Source organism: Bos mutus, chromosome 8, assembly GCF_027580195.1.
Source record: "Bos mutus isolate GX-2022 chromosome 8, NWIPB_WYAK_1.1, whole genome shotgun sequence".
NCBI classification, from domain to species: domain Eukaryota; kingdom Metazoa; phylum Chordata; class Mammalia; order Artiodactyla; family Bovidae; genus Bos; species Bos mutus.
In genome coordinates this window covers 23,096,215-23,116,552 of record NC_091624.1, presented here as the reverse complement: position 1 = coordinate 23,116,552, position 20,338 = coordinate 23,096,215, and the positions used below count along the sequence as shown (strand labels likewise).

General features: G+C 38.6%; 1 protein-coding gene and 1 pseudogene across 3 annotated transcripts in view; one reads left to right on the top strand and one right to left on the bottom strand.

Annotated features, from left to right (window-relative positions):
* SPIN1 (spindlin 1) overlaps positions 1-20,338 on the bottom strand; it is an 82,054-nt gene that overhangs the window by 24,595 nt on the left and 37,121 nt on the right. For 2 of the 3 annotated variants that reach the window (XM_070375206.1, XM_070375205.1), the window contains exons 3-4: positions 16,905-16,983; positions 2,352-2,400 (exon numbers count right to left, since the gene is read on the bottom strand). In XM_070375206.1, the coding sequence (XP_070231307.1) occupies positions 2,352-2,400; positions 16,905-16,983 (128 nt within the window). The remainder of the gene's footprint in view (positions 1-2,351; positions 2,401-16,904; positions 16,984-20,338) is intronic. The other variant, XM_070375207.1, reaches the window with a different exon arrangement.
* Positions 4,382-5,116, top strand: LOC138988955 (small ribosomal subunit protein uS3 pseudogene; annotated as a pseudogene).

Sequence of the window (20,338 nt, the reverse complement as noted above, 5' to 3'; positions counted from 1 at the left end):
AGATCCATATTTGAAAACTAAAACAAAGAATCACTACAGCTACATCCACCTTATTTGCCCCCAACTACACCTGCCTTCAAGATGTGCCTTCAGTTAAGAGATAATTCCCAAACAACCTCCTGGGAAGCCAGAAAAGAAATGTCCACCAGCTTGTCCCCAAAATAGACCAAGAACCCTGGCTCACAAGAAGCACAAAAGTTTCTATTTACCTCAAAAAATGAGAATGAGACTCAGCTATGCAACATTTCTGGGTGCAGAGACACTGCTCCAAGCACTTTGGACCTGATTACCAGAATCCCCTCACACCCACGGAGATAGGAGATGCCATTTGCAGGACATGGGCTCTGCCAGCCCTTGTCTCCTGGGTGTTCCTGTGACTCTCTCAAGCAAGCAGAGGCACGTGCACATCGAGTTGTTATTGCACAGCCCCCCTGTACCAACACGGAAAGCGAGAGGAGGCATGACCACGGGTCAGTGGCTGCACACAAGGAGTCTGAGCACCTTACTCTCTGGAGGGCCACAGTGGAGGCAGGCAAGGAGAGAGTGAGGCTCCAAGTTCTGCTTTCCTGTACCTGTTTGCTATAAACACTTCATCTGTAATGAAAACCCGAAAACCTCACTGTTCCAGTCCAACACCATGACTTAATCAAGTTAAGCTGAGCGTTAGGCATACGAGGGATTTGGTAAAGCCCACAGCTGAGCCAGTGGGGCTTCCCACTCCAAGGCCAGCCTCTCCACCACCCATCATCCCCACTTACCCATTCAAGGACAACAGTTAACAGCTTTCATTTGTGATATGTGGAAACTTCTGTTTCAGTTTTTTTCCACCCCACCCATCCTCAAATTTGCACTGACATCAGAAAAAAAATAGGAAAATGACTGGTAACTTTTCAACTTCTCCTTTTTGCTATGTTCAAAACTTCTACTCTTTAAATGAGACAAGCACACCTCATATTAAAGCCCTAGATCACGTTTCCTGAATCATGTAACAGATGGGATGAGAGATTCTTTAGCTGCACATGTATGAACTTCAAAAATCAAATGCATAGGAATTTATTCCTTTTTAGGGGAAAAAAGATGAACAAAGCTAGTTTTGCAAAGTTAATGTGTAATTTGCTTTCATCTCCCATTATATTTAAGTTTTTTTTTCATTATCTTCTATTTATGCCAAGAGATAGTTTACTACTTATGGTAAAGATAATGAGTGGAGATATATTACATAAATTATTAGATCACTATATATGACAGAACTGTGAAGATGATGGGCAAATAAGTGAAATTTGAGAAATGTTTTATCAAACCTCAGGACTTGCCCTATCTTCATATTTTTGCTTTTCAAGTCATTTCTTAAACTGAGTATCACATATATTTACATTACATATCCAAGTTTTCCTTTAAATAGAGACATATTTTGGTTTAACTACCAACAATTAATGAAAGGCACCTTTATTCATCCAGACCTTCTATAACAGCCCAGAGGACTCTCACACTCTTCTGCTACTACAGAGTGGTGACCAAGAGGCACAAGCATTTCAATATGAATAATTTGAAAATAATTAATTGTATAATCAGTCTTGGGAGGTGCTAGGGTCACAATGAGGGTCTCCCATATTTAACAACCTTATGATGAACACTCACACAATCATAGTTGATTTGTCAGGATTTCACGGTGCAGTAGCCATCACAGTACCACAGTACCAGTAGATATTGTTGTTTAAGATAGTAAATTTTCTTTTTGGACATAACTATACACATACAAAAAAATTGCAGGAAGGAAAAAAGTTGCCTTTACTCTCTAGTACCTACAGAATTTAAGATTCATACCACGTTTGTCACTTAAAATTATCTTTCAACATGAATACGCTTTCTCTACATTACAATATCCTCATTCATTTGAAAATTTTATGAAGAAGTGAGTGTGCCTGGCAGAGTGCTAGCTAGGTCCTCGATGAACAGGGGCAAGAAGGCACACCGTTACTCAGTGTGCAGCGAGGCTCCATGTGAGGCTGGCTGCGCAGAGGGTTCAAGAGAGGGTCTCACAGAGATGACCTCACAGCCCATGTAACCAAAGGCCACAGTGTGCTATCTAAAAAGGCAAGTTTCTGCAAAACAGATAACCAGTGCAAGTTCAATGCATGAAGCAGGGCACTCAAAGCCGGTGCTCTAGGACAACCCAGAGACGGGGTGGGAAGAAACGAGGGAGTGGGATTCAGGATGGGGGACACATGTGCACCCGTGGCCAATTCATGTCAATGTATGGCAAAAACTATCACAATGTTTAACGTATTTATCCTCTAATTAAAATTAATTAATGAAAAATAAATAAAAAGGCAAGTTTCAGAACCGCTTACTTGTGGGATGTCCTTTTCTTCATCATGCTTGCAGATACACCAGCATGGCCTAAAAGAGAAGTGAGTATACGTCAATGAAAACTGGATTAAAAAATAGCTCAAACTCAGGAAAAAGTTAACTTACGAAAAACTGCCATATAAAGCATGAAATTAAACCACAAGGGAATTCCCTGATGGCCTAGGGTTAGGACTCTGTACTACTCTGCTTTCAATGCCAAAGGTACCAGGTTCCATTCCTGGTTAGGGAACACTGTAGAACCTCACAAGCCACAAGATGTGGCCAAAAAACAACAATAAAAAAAACCCACAACAGCCAAAATGTAAGAAAACCATTTGCTTACTTATCTTTTAAACGGAAGATAAGGGGTTCTGGGAAGATAAAATGACAGTAAGAGCAGTTTATCTGCCTAAAATGGCCATAGAACACACAAAAAGCAAAATCACATGGATAAAAACTACAGCCAGAAAAGTGACAATCCTATTCATAAAGTACTAAAAGGTATAGAACTCATCTTCCTGCCACAAACAACTAGAAAATGGGACAAGAGATATGAAACATCTGGACCCAGACATCAGGACAAGAGGCAGTACGGGACTATGGAACCAGGGAGCAGAAAACCCACCCAAGGGCCCCTACACCAACCAAGTGCATCCCAAGAACCATTTGAGGACAATGGTGCATGAAGGGTAACCAAGAACACTGAGGTTGTGCTACACTGAGAGTCAGATGGAAGCTAAAGAGGCGAGGTGGGCTGGGAGTCGTGGGTCAGAGTGCTGGCAAGGAACGAGATCTCACAGGGAGCGCCAAACATCTGGAAAAGGTATGGTGGTCTTTAGTCTTTGGCTAGATACTAACTTGCAAAGGCATGAGAGCTGTTCAAACTCCATCTAGCCACCTCTTTGAACACACAGGATAATCAGGAAAAACCATAAAGATAATCCCTTGGCAGGAGGATGAAGCAGCCCTAAGAAGAAAAGCTGCTACAGACACATCCCAGAACTTGCTTGCCAAAACAAAGCTCCAATATTCAGTTAAAGGACACCAGTAAAACCCAATGCTCCACAACTGGGTTGGATACTTCAGATGTCCAACACCCCAACTCCAAGAACTAGGTCTGTGGGAAAGCAGCAAACTATAACCCCATAAGCAAACAGGTTACAACCGAAACAATGTAATTAGCAAGCAAAGATGCTAAAAGAATGATTAATAACTATGCTCAAACAGTTAGAGGAAGACATAAACACTTAAAACAGATGAATGGGGGAAGGAGAAGAAATAAATGAAACTGATGAAAAATATATGATCCAAAATGAAGAAGAAAAAAAGAAATCCACTGGATGTGGTTAGTAGCAGATCAGACCCCACAAATAAAAAAAGCAGTGAATATGAAACATTGTAACACAACATATCCAAAATAGAACACAAACAGCCTCAGTGACTTCTAGGACAATAGCAACCGGCCCAGCATAAACAAAACGGACTCCACAAAAGAGAACAGAGGAGTGAAGAAAAAGTCTGACAAAAATAATGGCAGAAAGGTTTTCAGATGTGATAAATACATAAACATAGAACCAACAAGGTCAATGAAGCCAAAGTAAGATAAAAAACAAAGGGAAAAACCACAAGGCACATTCTAACCAATTTCTGAAAACCAGTGACACAGAAAATACTTTTAACCAGCTGAACAATAAAAGACATCTTAAATTTAGGCAAACAAAATAGTGGCTCCAGATTTGTTGTCAGAAACAATGTTGGCCAGAAAAAAACAGTGGAATAAATCTTTAAGGTGCTGCCAAGATAAAGAAAACAATCTACCTGTGAATACTATGTATAGCAAAAATCTTTCCAACCCCAACAATATTATTTCACTAAATATAGTTTAAATACATCAATTAAGAGACTATACAAAGAAGGAAGAAACAATTATTAAAATCAAAGGTATCAGGCATCAAAAAGGATATTCCAAAATGATAACAGAGTCAATTAAGAAGCTGCAACACTCTTTCCTTTCCGGGGTGTGGGAGGTAAGATGGCAGTGCAGATTTCCAAGATAGAGTCTGTCTTTGAAGAAGACGGCATCTTCAAAGCTGAACTGAACGAGTTTCTCACTCAGGAGATGGCTGAAGATGGGTACTCTGGAGTTGAGGTCCGAGTTACACCAACCAGGACAGAAATCATCATCATGGCCACAAGGACAGAGAATGCTCTTGGTAAGGAGGGCTGGCGGATCCAGGAATTCACTGTTGTGGTTCAGAAGAGATGTGGCTTCCCTGAGTGCACTGTAGCGCTATATGCTGAAAAGGTAGCCACAGGAAATCTGTGTGCCATTGTCCAGGCAGAGTCTCTGCATTACAGACTCCCAGGAGGCCTTACTGTGCCAAGGGCCTACTACGGTGAGCTGAGGTTCATCATGGGGCCAAAGGCTGTGAGGTCGTGGTGTCTGGGAAACTCCAAGGATAGAGGGCTAAATCCATGAAGTTTGTGGATGGCCTCATGATCCACAGTGAGGACCCTGTTAACTACTATGTTGACACCTCCGCACGCCACGTGCTGCTCAGACAGGGTGTGCTGGGCATCAAGGTAAAAGATCATGCTGCCTTGGGACCCAACCAGTAAGACTGGCCCTAAGAAGCCTTTGCTTGATCACGGGAACACTCTGGAACCCAGAGATGAAAATGCTGCCTACCAATCCCATGAAGAGAAAAGTGGGAAGCCAGAGCTGCATGCCATGCCCTAGCCGATAAACCAAGGCAAGACAGATTTCCTTGACCCCTGGGTCTGGAGCCTGGATGTTGCTCTATAAAGATTTTTAATAAAATATTTTTAAAATAATAAAAAAAAAAAAAAAAGAAGCCACAACAGGGCTGGTGGTCCTATGGTTAGGGCTCCCAGTTCTCATTACTGAGGGCCTGAGTTCAATATCTGGTCAGGGAACTAAGATCCCACAGTCATGTAGCACAGTCAAAAATAAAAAAGGAAGCTATAACGATCTTAAAAGTATATAAACCTAATTATAGTATACTGAAATATATGAAGCAAAAACTGATAGAATAAGAAAAACGGACATACTCATATTTAAAAATATAAACACTTCTCAGTAATTGATATAACAAGTGGGTAAGAATATAAGAAAAGGATATAGAAGACCTAAACATCACAAACAGCCAACTAGGCTTAGATGACATTTACAGAATGTCAATCCAGTAATGCCAAAATAAACCTTTTTTCCAAGTTCACATGGGACATTAACCCAGATACACCATATGCTACTCAGAATATAAACTCTCAATACACTTAATGTCAAACCATACAAAATAAGTCCTCTGACTACATCAGAATTAAATTAGAAATAAATATTCGTAAACACCCCAATATTTGAAAATTAAACAATCTTTTAAAACTTCATGTTTCAAACACTAAGTCACAATGAAAATTCAAATATTTTGAATAAGAAAACAACAACTTATCAATATTTACAGAGTGCTTCAAAATATATACCATATTGATCAAAATTCACACTAAGTAACATAATCCACCTGGGTGGAGGAAGAAGGCTTCTGGGTTATCGCAAAGTTCTCTCCTTGGCATTACATCAAGACATGCAGTTTTTAAACATAAATTTCTGCAATTACATAACAATTCTAAAAAGATAAACGAAAAAGGTCAGTTGGTCTGTACAGGGCTGTCCATTCTACTTCACAGATAAAAAGTGCCAAACACTATCCCAAATGCTAAGAGTGCCATTCCCCCTCAGTTTCATCCAGCATGTGACATACACTGATGAGTGGGCAGCTGAACAGAGATCAAATCTATCCGAAGCATCTCTAGAAGAGCCCTTTCAGCCGTATGAAGTGCAGCTGCAAATGCCTATGGATGGTCGTCCAGCCGATCCTGTCAACCCACACTAAATTTCATAATCACACTTTATGCCCACTTCACTTCTGGTCTCAAAGTTCCTCCTTAGTACAGAGGATATTAATCAATATCTCCACCCTCTAAGAGGCTCTAATGAGAAAAGTAGACAATAAATAAGAGCAAATGAGTAATATAAGCAGAAAAATGGAATGTTTAAGAAAAAACAGACAGACATGGCAGATGGGCTTCCCTGATGGTTCAGTGGTAAAGAATCCACTGCCAATGCAGGAAATATGGGTTTGATCCCTGGTCTGGGAAGATCCTACATACTGTAGAACAACTAAGCCCCTATTGCCACTACTATTGAGCTTGTATTCTAGACAGACCCCAGGAACAGCAACTACTGAGCCCACTGGCCTAGAGCCAGGACTCCACACAAGAGAAGCCACTGCAATGAAAAGCCTGCGACCCCATGGACAGTAGCCTACCACGCTCCTCCATCCATGGGATTTTCCAGGCAAGAGTTGCCACATCCTTCTCCAGAGGATCTTCCCAACCCAAGGATCGAACCTGGGTCTCCCGCATTGTAGGCAGACACTTTACCGTCTGAGCCACCAGGGAAGTCCTAAAGACGATCCAGCATAACCAAAATAATATTTTTTAAAAATCAAAGAGATTTAAGACACAGCAGAAATCAAAAACCCCAAAACAGAAATGAAGAATGCTTTGATAGACTCATTAGTAGACCAAATAGACTCAGCTAAGGAAACAACTTCTGAGCTTGAAGATATGTCAAAAGAAACTTCCAATACTGAAAAGTAAAGAGAAAAAAAAGATAAAGATGCAGGGAAAAACAAAATATCCAAGAACTGTTAAATAACAACGTAAGTATAATATGTACATAATGAGAATATCAGAAAGATAAGAAAGAAACAGGAAAAAATATGTAAAGTAGTAACGACAATTTGCCCCAAATTAATGTCAGACACCAAACCACAGACAAGGATGCGCAGAGAACACCAACCAGGAAAAGTGCCAAGGAAACAAAATAAAACCTAAATAGGCTTTTCATATTCAAATGTGAGAAAAATCAAAGAAAAAGAAAAAAACCTCTTAAGAAGCCACAATTTAAAAAAAAGCAAAATTAAGAATTAGATCCTACTTCTCCTCAGAAAGCATGGAAGCAAAAAGATACTGGAGTGAAATATTTATAGTGAAAAGAAAGAAAAAACCTAAAATTTTATATTCTGCAAAGGTATCCTTCAAAAGTGAGAGAAATAGACTTGCTCAAACACAGATGAGGGAATCTGTTGCCAGTAGATCTGCCCTTCAAAAAATGTTAAAAGAAATTATTCAAAGAGAAGAAAAACAAGATAGCTCTGAAACTCAGATCTACATAAAGAAAGAACATTAGAAACAGAATAAGTGAAAGTAATATAAAAACTTTTTATTTTTCTGATTTTTAATTGAACTGATAACATTTTGTTCACAGTAATATTAGCAACAATGTACTAAATGATTATGGAGCTTATATGTAAGCGAAAGACAACAATACAAAGGACTAGAGCGGAAGAATTAGAATACTTCGCTGTTACAAGATATTTGCACTGCCAATGAAGCTCTACCACATTATTTGACAGTATACCAGAATTAGTTGTATATTGCAAACTCTAGAGCTGAAAGTTTTTTAAAAAAGTATAATTGACAAGGTAAGAAAAGAGAGTAAAGGGAATCAAGCATAATGCTCAATTAAAACCATAAAAGGGGACTTGCCTTATAGTCTAGTGGTTAAGAATCTGCTTACCAATAGAGGGGACATGGGTTCTATCCCTTGTCTGGGAAGATCACATATACCATAGGGCAACTAATTAAGCCTGTGAGCCACAACTACTGAGCCAACTCACCAAAACCACTGAAGCCTGCTCATTCCAGAGCCCAAGTGCCACAACTACTGAAGCCCGCAGCAGCTACTGAAGCCTGCATGCCTGAGTGCCTGTGCTCTGCAGCAAGAGAAGTCCCCACACGAGAAGCCTGAGGACTGCAACTGGGAAGTAGCACCCACTCATAGAACCTGGAAGTTTGGCTGTGCACAGCAATGACAACACGGTGCAGCCATAAATTAATAAGCAAGAAAAAAACCTTAAAAGGCAGAAAAAGAGTAGAAGACAAAAATATGAACAAAGAACAAGGGCAATATAGCAATAAGTATGGCAGATATTAATCCAGTAATCTCCTTAAATGCCAATGGTCTAAGTAAGCACTCCAATAAAGAGATTGTCATACTGAATGAAAAAGCAATACCATATTGTAGATTTTCTGTAAGAAATTCACTTTAAAAACAAAGATATATTCAGAGTGAAAGTAAACAGATGGAGAAAGAGGTACCAAGGTAACAAGGATCAAGAGAAAGCCCTTAAAGGGGCATTTGGGCTTCCCAGTAAAAGTGAAACTCACTCAGTCGTATCCGAATCTTTGTGATCCCATGGACTATACACAGTCCACAGAATTCTCCAAGCCAGACTACTGGAGTGGGTAGCCTTTCCCTTCTCCAGGGGATCTTCCCAACCCAGGGATCGAACTCAGGTTTCCTGCATTGCAGGTGGATTCTTTACCAACTGAGCTGCCAATTTCAGAGAGATTTATGAGCAAAAAATTTCACTGGGGATAGAGAAAAGCATTATGTAACAATTATGGTCTCAATTCTCCAACAAGACATAACAATCCTTAATGTGTATGTACCTAACAACAGAGCATCAAACTAGTTGAGGCAAAAACCCATAGGAACTACAAGGAGAAATAGATGAATTCACTATCACAGTTGAAAACACTTCACTATATCTATCAGAAATGGACAGCTTCAGCCTTAAGAAAATTGGAAAAAGACACACCTGAACCCAATACTACCATTAATCACATGGATAAAACTGACATATATATAGCACTTTACCCAACAACTGAAGAATATACCTTCTTCTCAAGATCCCTTGGAGTATTCATTAAGAGGGCCTATATCGTGAACCAGCAAACACACTTTAACAAATTTAAAAGAGGATAAAAGAAATGTCCTCAGACCACAATGAGATCTACACTCAGTAATAGAAAGACAGCTGGAAAATCCCCAAATACTCGGAGATTAAATAACACACTTCTAAATACATGGTTCGAAGATGAAATTTTAAGACAAAAATATTTTGAACTAAATGAAAACAAAAGTACAATTTACTAAAATCTGTGGGATTCAGATAAAGCAGTGCTTAAAGGGGTATTTGGGCTTCCCAGGTGGCTCAGATGGTAAAATATCTGGCTGCAATGCAGGAGATGATCCCTGGGTTGGGGATAATCCCCTGGAAAAGGGAATGGCAACCCACTACAGTATTCTTGCCTGGAGAATTCCATAGACAGAGGAGCCTGGCAGTTTACAGTCCATGAGGTTGCAAAGAGTTGGACATGACTGAGTGACTGATACTAACTAAAGGAAAATTTATAGGACTAAATGAAATGCATATATTGGAAAAGAGGAAAGATTTAAAACCAAAAATCTACGCTTTCAATTTAGGAAACCAGAAAAAGAAGAGCAAATTAAATGCAAAGTAAGCAGATATTATAAAACTTAGCAATCAACAAAACTTAAATTACAAGTCAAGAGAGAAAAAAAATCAACAAAATCAAAACCTGGTTCTTCAAAAAGATCCAAATTGATAAATCTCTAGCTGTGCTAACTAAGAAGATACAAATCACTAGTACAAAAGATGAAAGAAGACATCAGTACTGATTCCACATACAAAATATATATATGAGGTAAACTACAAAACTGTGATCAAAGAAATTAAAGAACCATTTAAATGGATAAATATTCCATGCTCATGGACAGGAAGACTCAATATCATCAAGATGTCAGCTCTTCCCCACTTGATCCATAGGTTTTAAACGCAATCCCAATCAAATTCCTAGCAAGTTATTTTGAGGATATCAACAAACTAATTCTAGAGGCAAAAAGACACAACCAACAGGATACTGAAGTTGAAAAACAAAACTGGAGGACATTATCGGACTTGATACAGCTACATTAATTATGACAGTGTAAAAGAATTGGTGAAAGAATGAACAGATCAAAAAAAAAAAAAAAAACCAGAATAGAAAGCCCATAAGAGATCCTCCATAAATACAGTCAACTGTCCTTTGACAAATGAACAAAGGTAATACACACGAAGACAGTGTTTTCAACGAATGGTGCTGGAACAACTGGACTGCTACATGCAGAAAAGTGAATTTAGACACAGACCTTACATCCATCACAAAAATGAACTCGTAACAGATCATATACCTGAATGTAAAATTAAAAACTATAAAATATAAAATCCCTGAAAGGTAGTAATAGGAGAAAATCTAGATAACCTTGGTTATGTTGAACACATTTTAGATACTGAGTCTGCCAAAAAGTTCATTCAGTTTTCCTATAAGATGGCTGTGGTAGTGCTTAGCTGTCTTTAACTTCATTTGAAACAATTCTGTTAGACTGTATTGTGACCGTTGTCATCTCAGTGTGCATTAAAAAAAAAAAAAAAAAAAAACTTATCAAAATTGGTGAAATTTTGTGTAGCCATTTCCAGTCATTTTAATACTGAAGACAGAAGAAAACTTTATTATTTCAAGAAAACACAACTGATTTGTGCAGTGTATGGAGAAGGTGCTGTGACTTATCAGAGAGACCAGTTGAAGTTGATAGCCATTAAACCCAGACATTAACTGAGAAAGATCAATGTTATACCACGTGGGAGACAGCCAACATACTCAAAACATCCAAATCAAGTGCTGAAAATCATGTGCACCAGTTTGGTTTATGTTAATCACTTTGGTATTTGGGTTTCACATAAGTGGGAAAAACCTTATTTTATTAAAAAAACATATATATTTTTGGCTGTGCTGGGTCTTTGCTGTTGCCCATCAGCTTTCTCTAGTTGCAGCAAATGGGGGCTACTCTCTAGTTGCAGTGCCAAGGGCTTCTCATTGTGGGGGCTTCTCTTCCTGCAGAGCACAGGCTCGAGGCATGTGGGCTTCAGTAGTTGTGGCACAACAGGCTTAGGTGTCCTGCAACATGTGCGATCTTCTCAGACCAGGGACCAAACCCGTGTCCACTGCAACGGCAGGTGGATTCCTGATCACTAGATCACCAGGGAAGCCCCATGAAGAAACGGTATTTCTGCAAGCAATTCTACTTAAACGTAATGAAAACATTCTGTTTTTAAAACAAACTGTGATGAGTGATGAAAAGTACACTGAATAATAATTGGAAGAGATTGTGGGACAAGCAAAAGGAACCACCACACCAAAGGCTGGTCTTCATCCAAAGATTATATAGTATATATGGTGGGATTTGGAAGGGAGTCCTCTATTATGAGCTCCTTCTAGAAAATCAAACAATTCCGACAAGCACTGCTCCCAATTAGACCATCTGACAAAAAGTATCTAGAATTAGTCAACAGAAAACACATAATCTTTTCATCAGGATAACACAAGATCGCATGTTTCTTTGATGATCAGGCAAAAACTGTAACAGCTTTGCTGGGAACTTCTGATTCATACACCATTTCACCAGACACTGCACCTTCAAAATTCCATTTATTTCAGTCTTTACAAAATTCTCTTAATGGAAACAATTTCAAATCCCTGGAAGACTGTAAAAAGCACCTGGAACAGTTCTTTGCTCAAGAAGATATAAAGCTTTGGGAAGAAGGAATTATGAAGTTGCCTTAAAAAAATTACAGAAGGTAATGGAACAAAAAACAATATGTCGTCCAATAAAGTTCTTGAAGAAAATGAAAAAAGTGTCTTTTATTTTTACTTTAAAACCAAAGGAACATTTTGGCCAACCCAATACAATGCCAAAGGCACAATCCATGAAAAAAATAACTGATAAGTCAGACAATTAAAATTTAAAACTTCTGCTCTATGAAAGACAATGTCAAGATGCTAAGAAAATATTTGTGAAAGACACATCTGATAAAGTATTGTTATCTATAATATATACAACTTTTAAAATTCTGCAACAAGAAAACAAACTAATTATAAACATCCTTTAAAAAATGAACCGAAAACCTTAATATACACCTCATTAAAGAAGACAGAGATGGCAAATAAACACATGAAAAGATGCTCTGTATCATAAGTCATCAGAGAAATACAGGCTCAAAACAATGAGACACCACTAATACACCTATTAGAATGGTGAAACTGACAACAGCAAACTCTGGAGAGGATGTGAAGCAACTGGAATTCTCATTCAAAGCTGATGGAAATGGAAATTTGGCAGTTTCTAACAAAACTCTTACCATATGACCCAGAAATTATGCTCCCTGACACTTACCCAAAGGAGGTGAAAATTTATATCCATATAAAAGCCTACATATGGATGTTCATAGGACTTTTATTCATAAGTGCCAAAACTTGGAAGCAATCAACAAGACATCCTTCAGTAGGTGAATGGATAAACACTTGGTACTATATCCAGACAACAGATTATTCAGTACTGAAAGAAAAAAGAGCCATCAAGCCATGAAAAGACATGGAGGAAACTTAAATCCATAATACTAACCTGGTAAGTTTACATATTTATGACTCCAACTATATGATATTCTGGAAAAGTCAAAAACTATGGAGACAATGAAAGGTCAGACAATAAAAGGTTAAGGCGGAGGCAGGGATGAATAGCTGCAGCAAAGAGGGATTTTAGGGCCGTGAAGCCACTCTGTGTGATACTCCAAGGGAGGATTCGTGTCATTACTTGTCAAGACCCACAGAGCACACATCACCAAGAGTGAACACTGCAGTGAACTATAGACTCAGGGTGATGATGTGTCACTGCAACAGACGCATTTATTTAACAAAAGTACAAGTGGCTGTGGGCTGCTGCTGCTGGGAAACACTGAAGAGACGGGATATATGAGGAACCATTGTACCTGTGGCTCAATTTTGCTATGACTTGAAATTGCTCTACAAAAATAGTCTATTTTTAAAAAATTCTTTATAAAAAAGAGGTACTAGACTTATTCTTTGACCATCAACACTGGGCTAGATTAACAAGAGGTAAGTGATGCCTTCAAAACTGAGATAAAATTACTTCAAAGCTTGAATTCTGTAATCAGATAAATTACCAACTGGCATTTACATTCACGTATGGGCTCAAAATTTTACAGCTTAAACAAATCTCTCAAAATTATTGGAAGATACTCCAGAAATTGAGAGAAAAGCCCTGTAGACACGGAGGACTCAAGAAACCACGTCAGAAGTCCAACACAATCCTGAGAAGCAGGCTAAGGGACCCATACAGATGGGAGCAAGAGACAAGGGACGCAAAAAGGTTTTCTCCAAGAAGCTGATGCCATACAACAGCACGTAAGATAAATTAGTCATAACATAGACAAAAGTTACTATCTCTGACATTAAAAGACTTTCAGAAAGCAGAGAAGAAAAAATGGGTGAGATAAGAACAGAAAAAGGTCAGAGAGGCCTTTAAAACTACAGCGATACCATTCCTCATCCATCAGATGGGAAAACCCTACACTGCTGGTGACACACACCACTGGCAAGGCTGTAAGAAACACTGACAGACTGCCTGCTACTAGGAACGTGAAGCGGTACAAAGCCCACACAGGGGAAGGTGACGGTATATTACGTAACTACGTATATACTTGAGATCTGATTCAGTGCTACCTCAAGAAATCTATCCCAATGACAGTGGTAAGACAAATGGGCAAGGCTATTCACTGCAGTTATTATTTCCAGTAGCAGGAGAGTAGAAGCAACACAAACGTCCAAATAAATGACTACTCTACAAACTAACTTCATACTTCTACACAATGGGATACTACTCAGTTGTAAAGAACCATGAGCCATTTCTCTATATATTGCTAAGAAGAGGTCACAACTACATACTGTTCAGGGGAAAAGGCAAGTAACAGAAGAACAGGTAGGTACGTATATACTTACTGGGCACTAAGATTAGTTTGTTATTGACAATGGCTTCATATCACCCATCTGAGGATCACAGATTTTCCAGTGGAAAACAGAACAAGACCCTTCACTAGGTAGCTACAGTTACATCTATTTGTTGACTGAAGTGAGGAAAAACAAGCATAATTTACAAAATAAACTGTTCTATGATTCACCTAACAGTACAGTCACTTGAATCGTCCCAAACAATAACAGGCAAGAAAAACTATATACACTCAAACTGTTTTAACAAGCTCATCCAGACAAGTTCCAAAATAAACAGCATTTTTTTTTAAATTTACTTTTACTGTATTATTTACTTATTTTTGGCTGCCCAGGCTTTCTCTAGTTGCAGTGCAGACTTCTCACTGCAGCAGCTTTTCTTGTTGTGGAGCACAGGCTCAATAGTGGTGGCACACGGGTTTGATCGCCCCTTAGCATGTGGGATGTTCCCGTGTCTCCTGCATTGACAGGCGGATTCTTTATTATTGAGCCACCAAGGAAGCCCTTTTTATGTGCATTTTTGAAAATTGTTATTAAAGACAATTTCAGTAAATCTGAGAACCGAAAAGAATATGAATGAATCACTATACATTACACCTGTAGCTTTCTAACAATCAACTCATCCACTGTCTATTCATGAAACTTTTAAAGATGTACACGCTTTAGCTAGGCAAGAGTACACACTAAGAAACAAAGGCACAGCAACCAAGAAAAAGGAGAATCTAACATATAAAAGAGGAAAAAGAAACTCCAAGGATGACAATGTTGTATCAGATCGAGAGAATAATCAACAGAATAGAAAATGACAGAAGGTGCTAGAAAAAGACTCTCTTAAGAAAAACAAGGACAGATGGATTATCTATTACATTCGGCATGCAGGAAATTACATTGAGAGGAGTTTCATAAAGCTGTTAGAGGTTCTAGAAGACTCCAACTTGCAAAGAAACTTAAACAAATAGAAAAAAATTAAGCAATCACAAAACTCCAAGAAAAACATAATGTACCAAAAAAAAGTAACCATACTGCATTACTTGGCTCAAATGTTCAATATTTATGTAGTAATCATGACAGAAACAATAAATACATTTTTAGCCAAAGCTTTTTTAGAAGTTTCAAGAAGTAGTAAAACTGTCAAGATCACATAATGCTATACGTAAGTTCAGTTCAGTTCAGTTGCTCAGTCGTGTCCGACTCTTTGCAACCTCATGAATTGCAACACACCAGGCCTCCCTATCCATCACCAACTCCCAGAATTCACTCAAACTCACGCCCATCAAGTTGGTGATGCCACCCAGCCATCTCATTCTCTGTCGTCCCCTTCTCCTCCTGCCCCGAATCCCTCCCAGCATCAGTCTTTTACAATGAGTCAACCCTTCGCATGAGGTGGCCAAAGTATTGGAGTTTCAGCTTTAGCATCAGTCCTTCCAAAGAACACCCAGGACTGATCTCCTTTAGAGTAGACTGGTTGGCTCTCCTTGCAGTCCAAGGGACTCTCAAGAGTCTTCTCCAACACCACTGTTCAAAAGCATCAATTCTTCAGCGCTCAGCTTTCTTCACATAAAAAATCCTAAAAGATGCTATCAGAAAACTACTAGAGCTCATCAGTGAATTTGATAAAGTTGCTGGATATAAAATTAATATACAGAAATCATTTGTATTTCTGTATACTAACAATGAAGTATCAGAAAGAGAGATTAAGGAAACAAGTTCATTTATCACTGCATCAAAAAGACTCTAAGGACTTCACTGGGGTTCAGTGGCTAAGAGTCCATGCTCCCAATGCAGAGGGCCTGCATTCAATCCCTGCTCATGGAACTAGATCCATATGCTGCAAATAAGGGTTCACATGCCACAATTAAAAGATCTCCTATGCTGCAATGAAGATCGAAGATCCTGTGGGCCACATCTAAGACCTGGTGCAGCCAAATATTCACTGTTGTTTCTGTTCAGTCGCTAAGTCATGTCTGACTCTTTGTGACCCCAAGGACGGCAGCACACCAGGCCCCCAGTCGTTCACCGTCTCCAGGAATTTGCTCAGATTTATATCCATTGAGTTGGTGATGCTATCTAACTATCTCACCTCTGTCGCCCCCTTCTCCTCGTGTCCTCAATCTTTTCCAGCATCAGGGTCTTTTCCAATGAGTCTGCTCTTCACAACAGGTAGGCAAAGTACTAGAGCTTCAGCATCAAGCCTTCCAATGAATATTCAGGGTTGACCTCCTTTAGGATTGACCACTTTCACTTCCTTGCAGTCCAAGGGACTCTCAAGAGTCTTCTCCAGCACCATAATTAAAAAACATCAATTCTTTGTCACTCAGCCTTCTTTATGGTCCAATTCTCAGATCCACACATAACTACTGGAGAAACCATAGCTTAACTAGACAGACTTTTGTCAGCAAAGCGATGTCTCTGATTTTGAATATACTGTCTAGGGTTGTCATAGCTTTTCTTCCAAGGAGCAAGTGTCTTTTAATTTTGTGGCTGTAGTCACTGTCCGTGTTGATTTTGGAACCCAAAAAAATAAAGTCTGTCATTGCTTACACTTTCCCCCATCTATTTGCCATGAAGTGAGGGGACTGGATACCACCTTGGTTTCTTGAGTATCGAGTTTTAAGCCGGCTTTTTTACTCTTCTCTTTCACTCTCACCAAGAAGCTCTTTAGTTGCTCTTCACTTTCTGCCATTAGAGTGGTATCATCTACATACCTGAGGTTGTTGATATTTCTCTCGGCAATCTTGACTCCAGCTTGTGAGTTATCCAGCCCAGCATTTCACATGATGTACTCTGCATAGAAGTTAAATAAACAGGGTGACAATATACAGCTTGTCATATTCCTTTCCCAATTTGGAACCAGTCAGTTGTTCCATGTCCCACTCTAATTGTTGCTTCTTGACCTGCATACAGGTTTCTCAGGAGACAAGTAAGGTAGTCTGGTATTCTTATCTCTTTAAGAATTTTCCACAGTTTGTTGTGATCCACAAAGTCAAAGGCTTTAGCATAGTCAATGATGCAGAAGTAAATGATTTTCTGGAATTCCCTGGCTTTCTCTATGATCCAACAAATGTTGGCAATCTGATCTCTAGTTCCTCTGCCTTTTTTTAAACCAGTCTGTACATTCGGAAGTTCTTGGTTCACAAACTCCTGAAGCCTCGCTTGAAGGATTTTGGGCATAACCTTGCTAGCAAGTGAAATAAGTACAATTCTACAGTAATTTGAACACTCTTTGGCACTGCCTTTCTTTGAAACTGGAATGAAAACTGACCTTTTCCAGTGCTGTGACCATTGCTGAGTTTTCCAAATTTGCTGACGTATTAAGTGCAGCACTTTAACAGCCTCATCTTCTAGGACTGTAAATAGCTCAGCTGGAATTCTACCACCTCTCCACTAGCTTTGTTGGTAGTAAATGCTAAGACCCACTTGACTTCACACTCCAGGATTTCTGACTCTAGGTGAGTGACCACAAAATCATGGTTATTCAAGTCATTAAGACCTTTTCTGTATAGTTCTGTGTATTCTTGCCACCCTTCTTACTCTGCTTCTGATAGGTCCTTACCATTTCTGTCCTTTATCATGCCCCTCCTTACATGAAATATTCCCTTGATATCTCCAGTTGTCTTGAAGAGATCTCTAGTTACACAAGCCTCTTCACCACGAGAAGGCTGTGATCCATGAACAGGAGCCAAATTAATAAATAAATATCAAAAAATAATAATAAAGCGTTAAGAAAGATAATTTATCTATAAATAAAGCCTAAGGAAGCAGAATACCAGAACTTCAAAAACTATAAAACATTGATGAAAAGAAACTGATGATATACTGTGTTCTTGGAATGGAAGAACCAATAATGTTAAAATGGCCATACTACCCAAAGCAATCTACTGTCAATGCAATTCCTTTCAAATTATCAATGGTATTTTTCATAGAACTAGAACAAAAAATTTTATTTGTATGGAAACACAAAAGAATCCAAATAGCCAGAACAATCTTGAGAAAGAACACAATGAGGAATCATGCTCCCTGACTTCAGATTATACTACAGAGTCACAGTAATCAAACAGTATGATACTGGCACAAAAACAGACATAGAGATCAATGGACAGGATAGAAAGCCTAGAAATAAACTCACACACTTTGAGTTTCTGAGTGGCAAGAATATACAATTGAGAGTTTGTGGGGAGGCAAGAACATACAATAGAGAAAAGACAGTCTTCTCAGTTAGTACTGCTGGGAAAACTGGACAGCTACATGTAAACGGATGAAATTAGAACATTCTCTTAACACCATATACAAAAATAAACTCAAAAGGAATTAGACTTAAATGTAAGACTGGGTATTATAAAACTCCTAGAGGAAACAGAACACTCCGACATAAATCACAGCAATATTTGGGGAGGTGGGGGGAGCGGGTGGGGGCGGGGCAGCTGGCTCTGTCTTTTACGGTAATGGAAATAAAAGCAAAAATTTTACAAATGGTATCTAATTAAACTTTAAAAATTTTTGTACAGCAAAGAAAACCATAACAAAGCAAAAAGTCAATCTACAGACTGGGAGAAAATATTTGCAAATGATGCTACCAACAGAGATTAATTTTCAAAATATACAAACTTCATACAGCTTAGTATCAAAAAACAAACAACCCAATCAAAAAGGACAGAAGATCTAAACAGACATTTCTCCAAAGATGACACACAGATGGGTAACAGGCATATGAAAATAAGCTCAACATTGCTAATTATTAAAGAAATGCAAATCAAAAGTACAAACAATGAGGTATCTGACTGACAGACACGAGTCAGAATGGCTGTCTTTAAAAAGTCAATAAACAATAAATGCTACACAGAGTGTGGTACTCTTCTACACGGCTGGAGAACGTAAGGTGGTACAGCTACTATGGAGAACAGTACAGAGGTTCCATAAAAACTAAACACAGAGCTACCATATGACGCTGGAATCCATGCATCCCCATGTTCATAACAGCACTAATTACAACAGCTAAGACCTAGAAGTAACCATCAACAGATGAATGGATAAAGATGTGGTATACATATACAATAGACTATTACTCAGCCATAAAAACAGATGAAATAATGGCACTGCAGCTACTATAGAGACCTAGAGATTATAATATTAACTGCAGTCAAGGAAAACTATCACATGCTATCACCTACATACGAAATTTTAAAAAATAATACAAATGAACTTATTTACAAAACAGAAATAGACTCACAGACACAGAAGACAAACTTATAGTTACCAGAAGAGATATAATGGGGGGAGGGGATAAATTAGGAGTTTCTGATTAACATAAACACATTATCATATATAGAACAGGTAAACAAGGACCTACCATATAGTGGAGGGAACAATACTCAATATCTTGTAATATCCTATCATGGAAAAGAATCTGAAAAACAGACATGTATATGCAGGTGGAGCTAGTGGTAAAGAACCTGCCTGCCAATGCAGGAGATGTAAGAGATGCAGGTTCAATCTCTGGGTCAGGAACCCGCTGCAGTATTCTTGCCTGGAAACTCCCAGGGACAGAGGAACCTCGTGGGCTACAGTCTACAGAGCTGCAAAGAGTTGGATACGACTGAAGCAACTTAGCAGCAGTAGCGGCAGCACATATACAACTGAATCACTTTGCTGTGTACCTGAAACTAACTCAACATCGCAAATTAGCTGTATTTCAATAAAAAAATTAAATAGATTTCATTTAAAAAAAACAAAAAGGCTAATGAGAGAAGAAGATGTTATGTGAAAAAGAATCCTCAACAGGTTTCAATATCTAATAAAGAAAAATTTGTATATTCATTATTTACAAATACTGAAGGCAAAACTCAAAATGAACAGAATGCCTACTTTTTGATAAAAGTCTTTGGCACTATTTGACATTTCACTCGTGAATTTCTATTGATTGGTAAATGGAAAAATCGAGGTTTTAAAAACATCTGAATATAGTAAAAACAGTTGTTAATCTGAGTATTAAGGCAATGGCACCCCACTCCAGTACTCTTGCCTGGAAAATCCCATGGACAGAGGAGCCTGGAAGGCTGCAGTCCATGGGGTCGCTAAGAGCCGGACACGACTGAGCGACTTCACTTTCACTTTTCACTTTCATACATTGGAGAAGGAAATG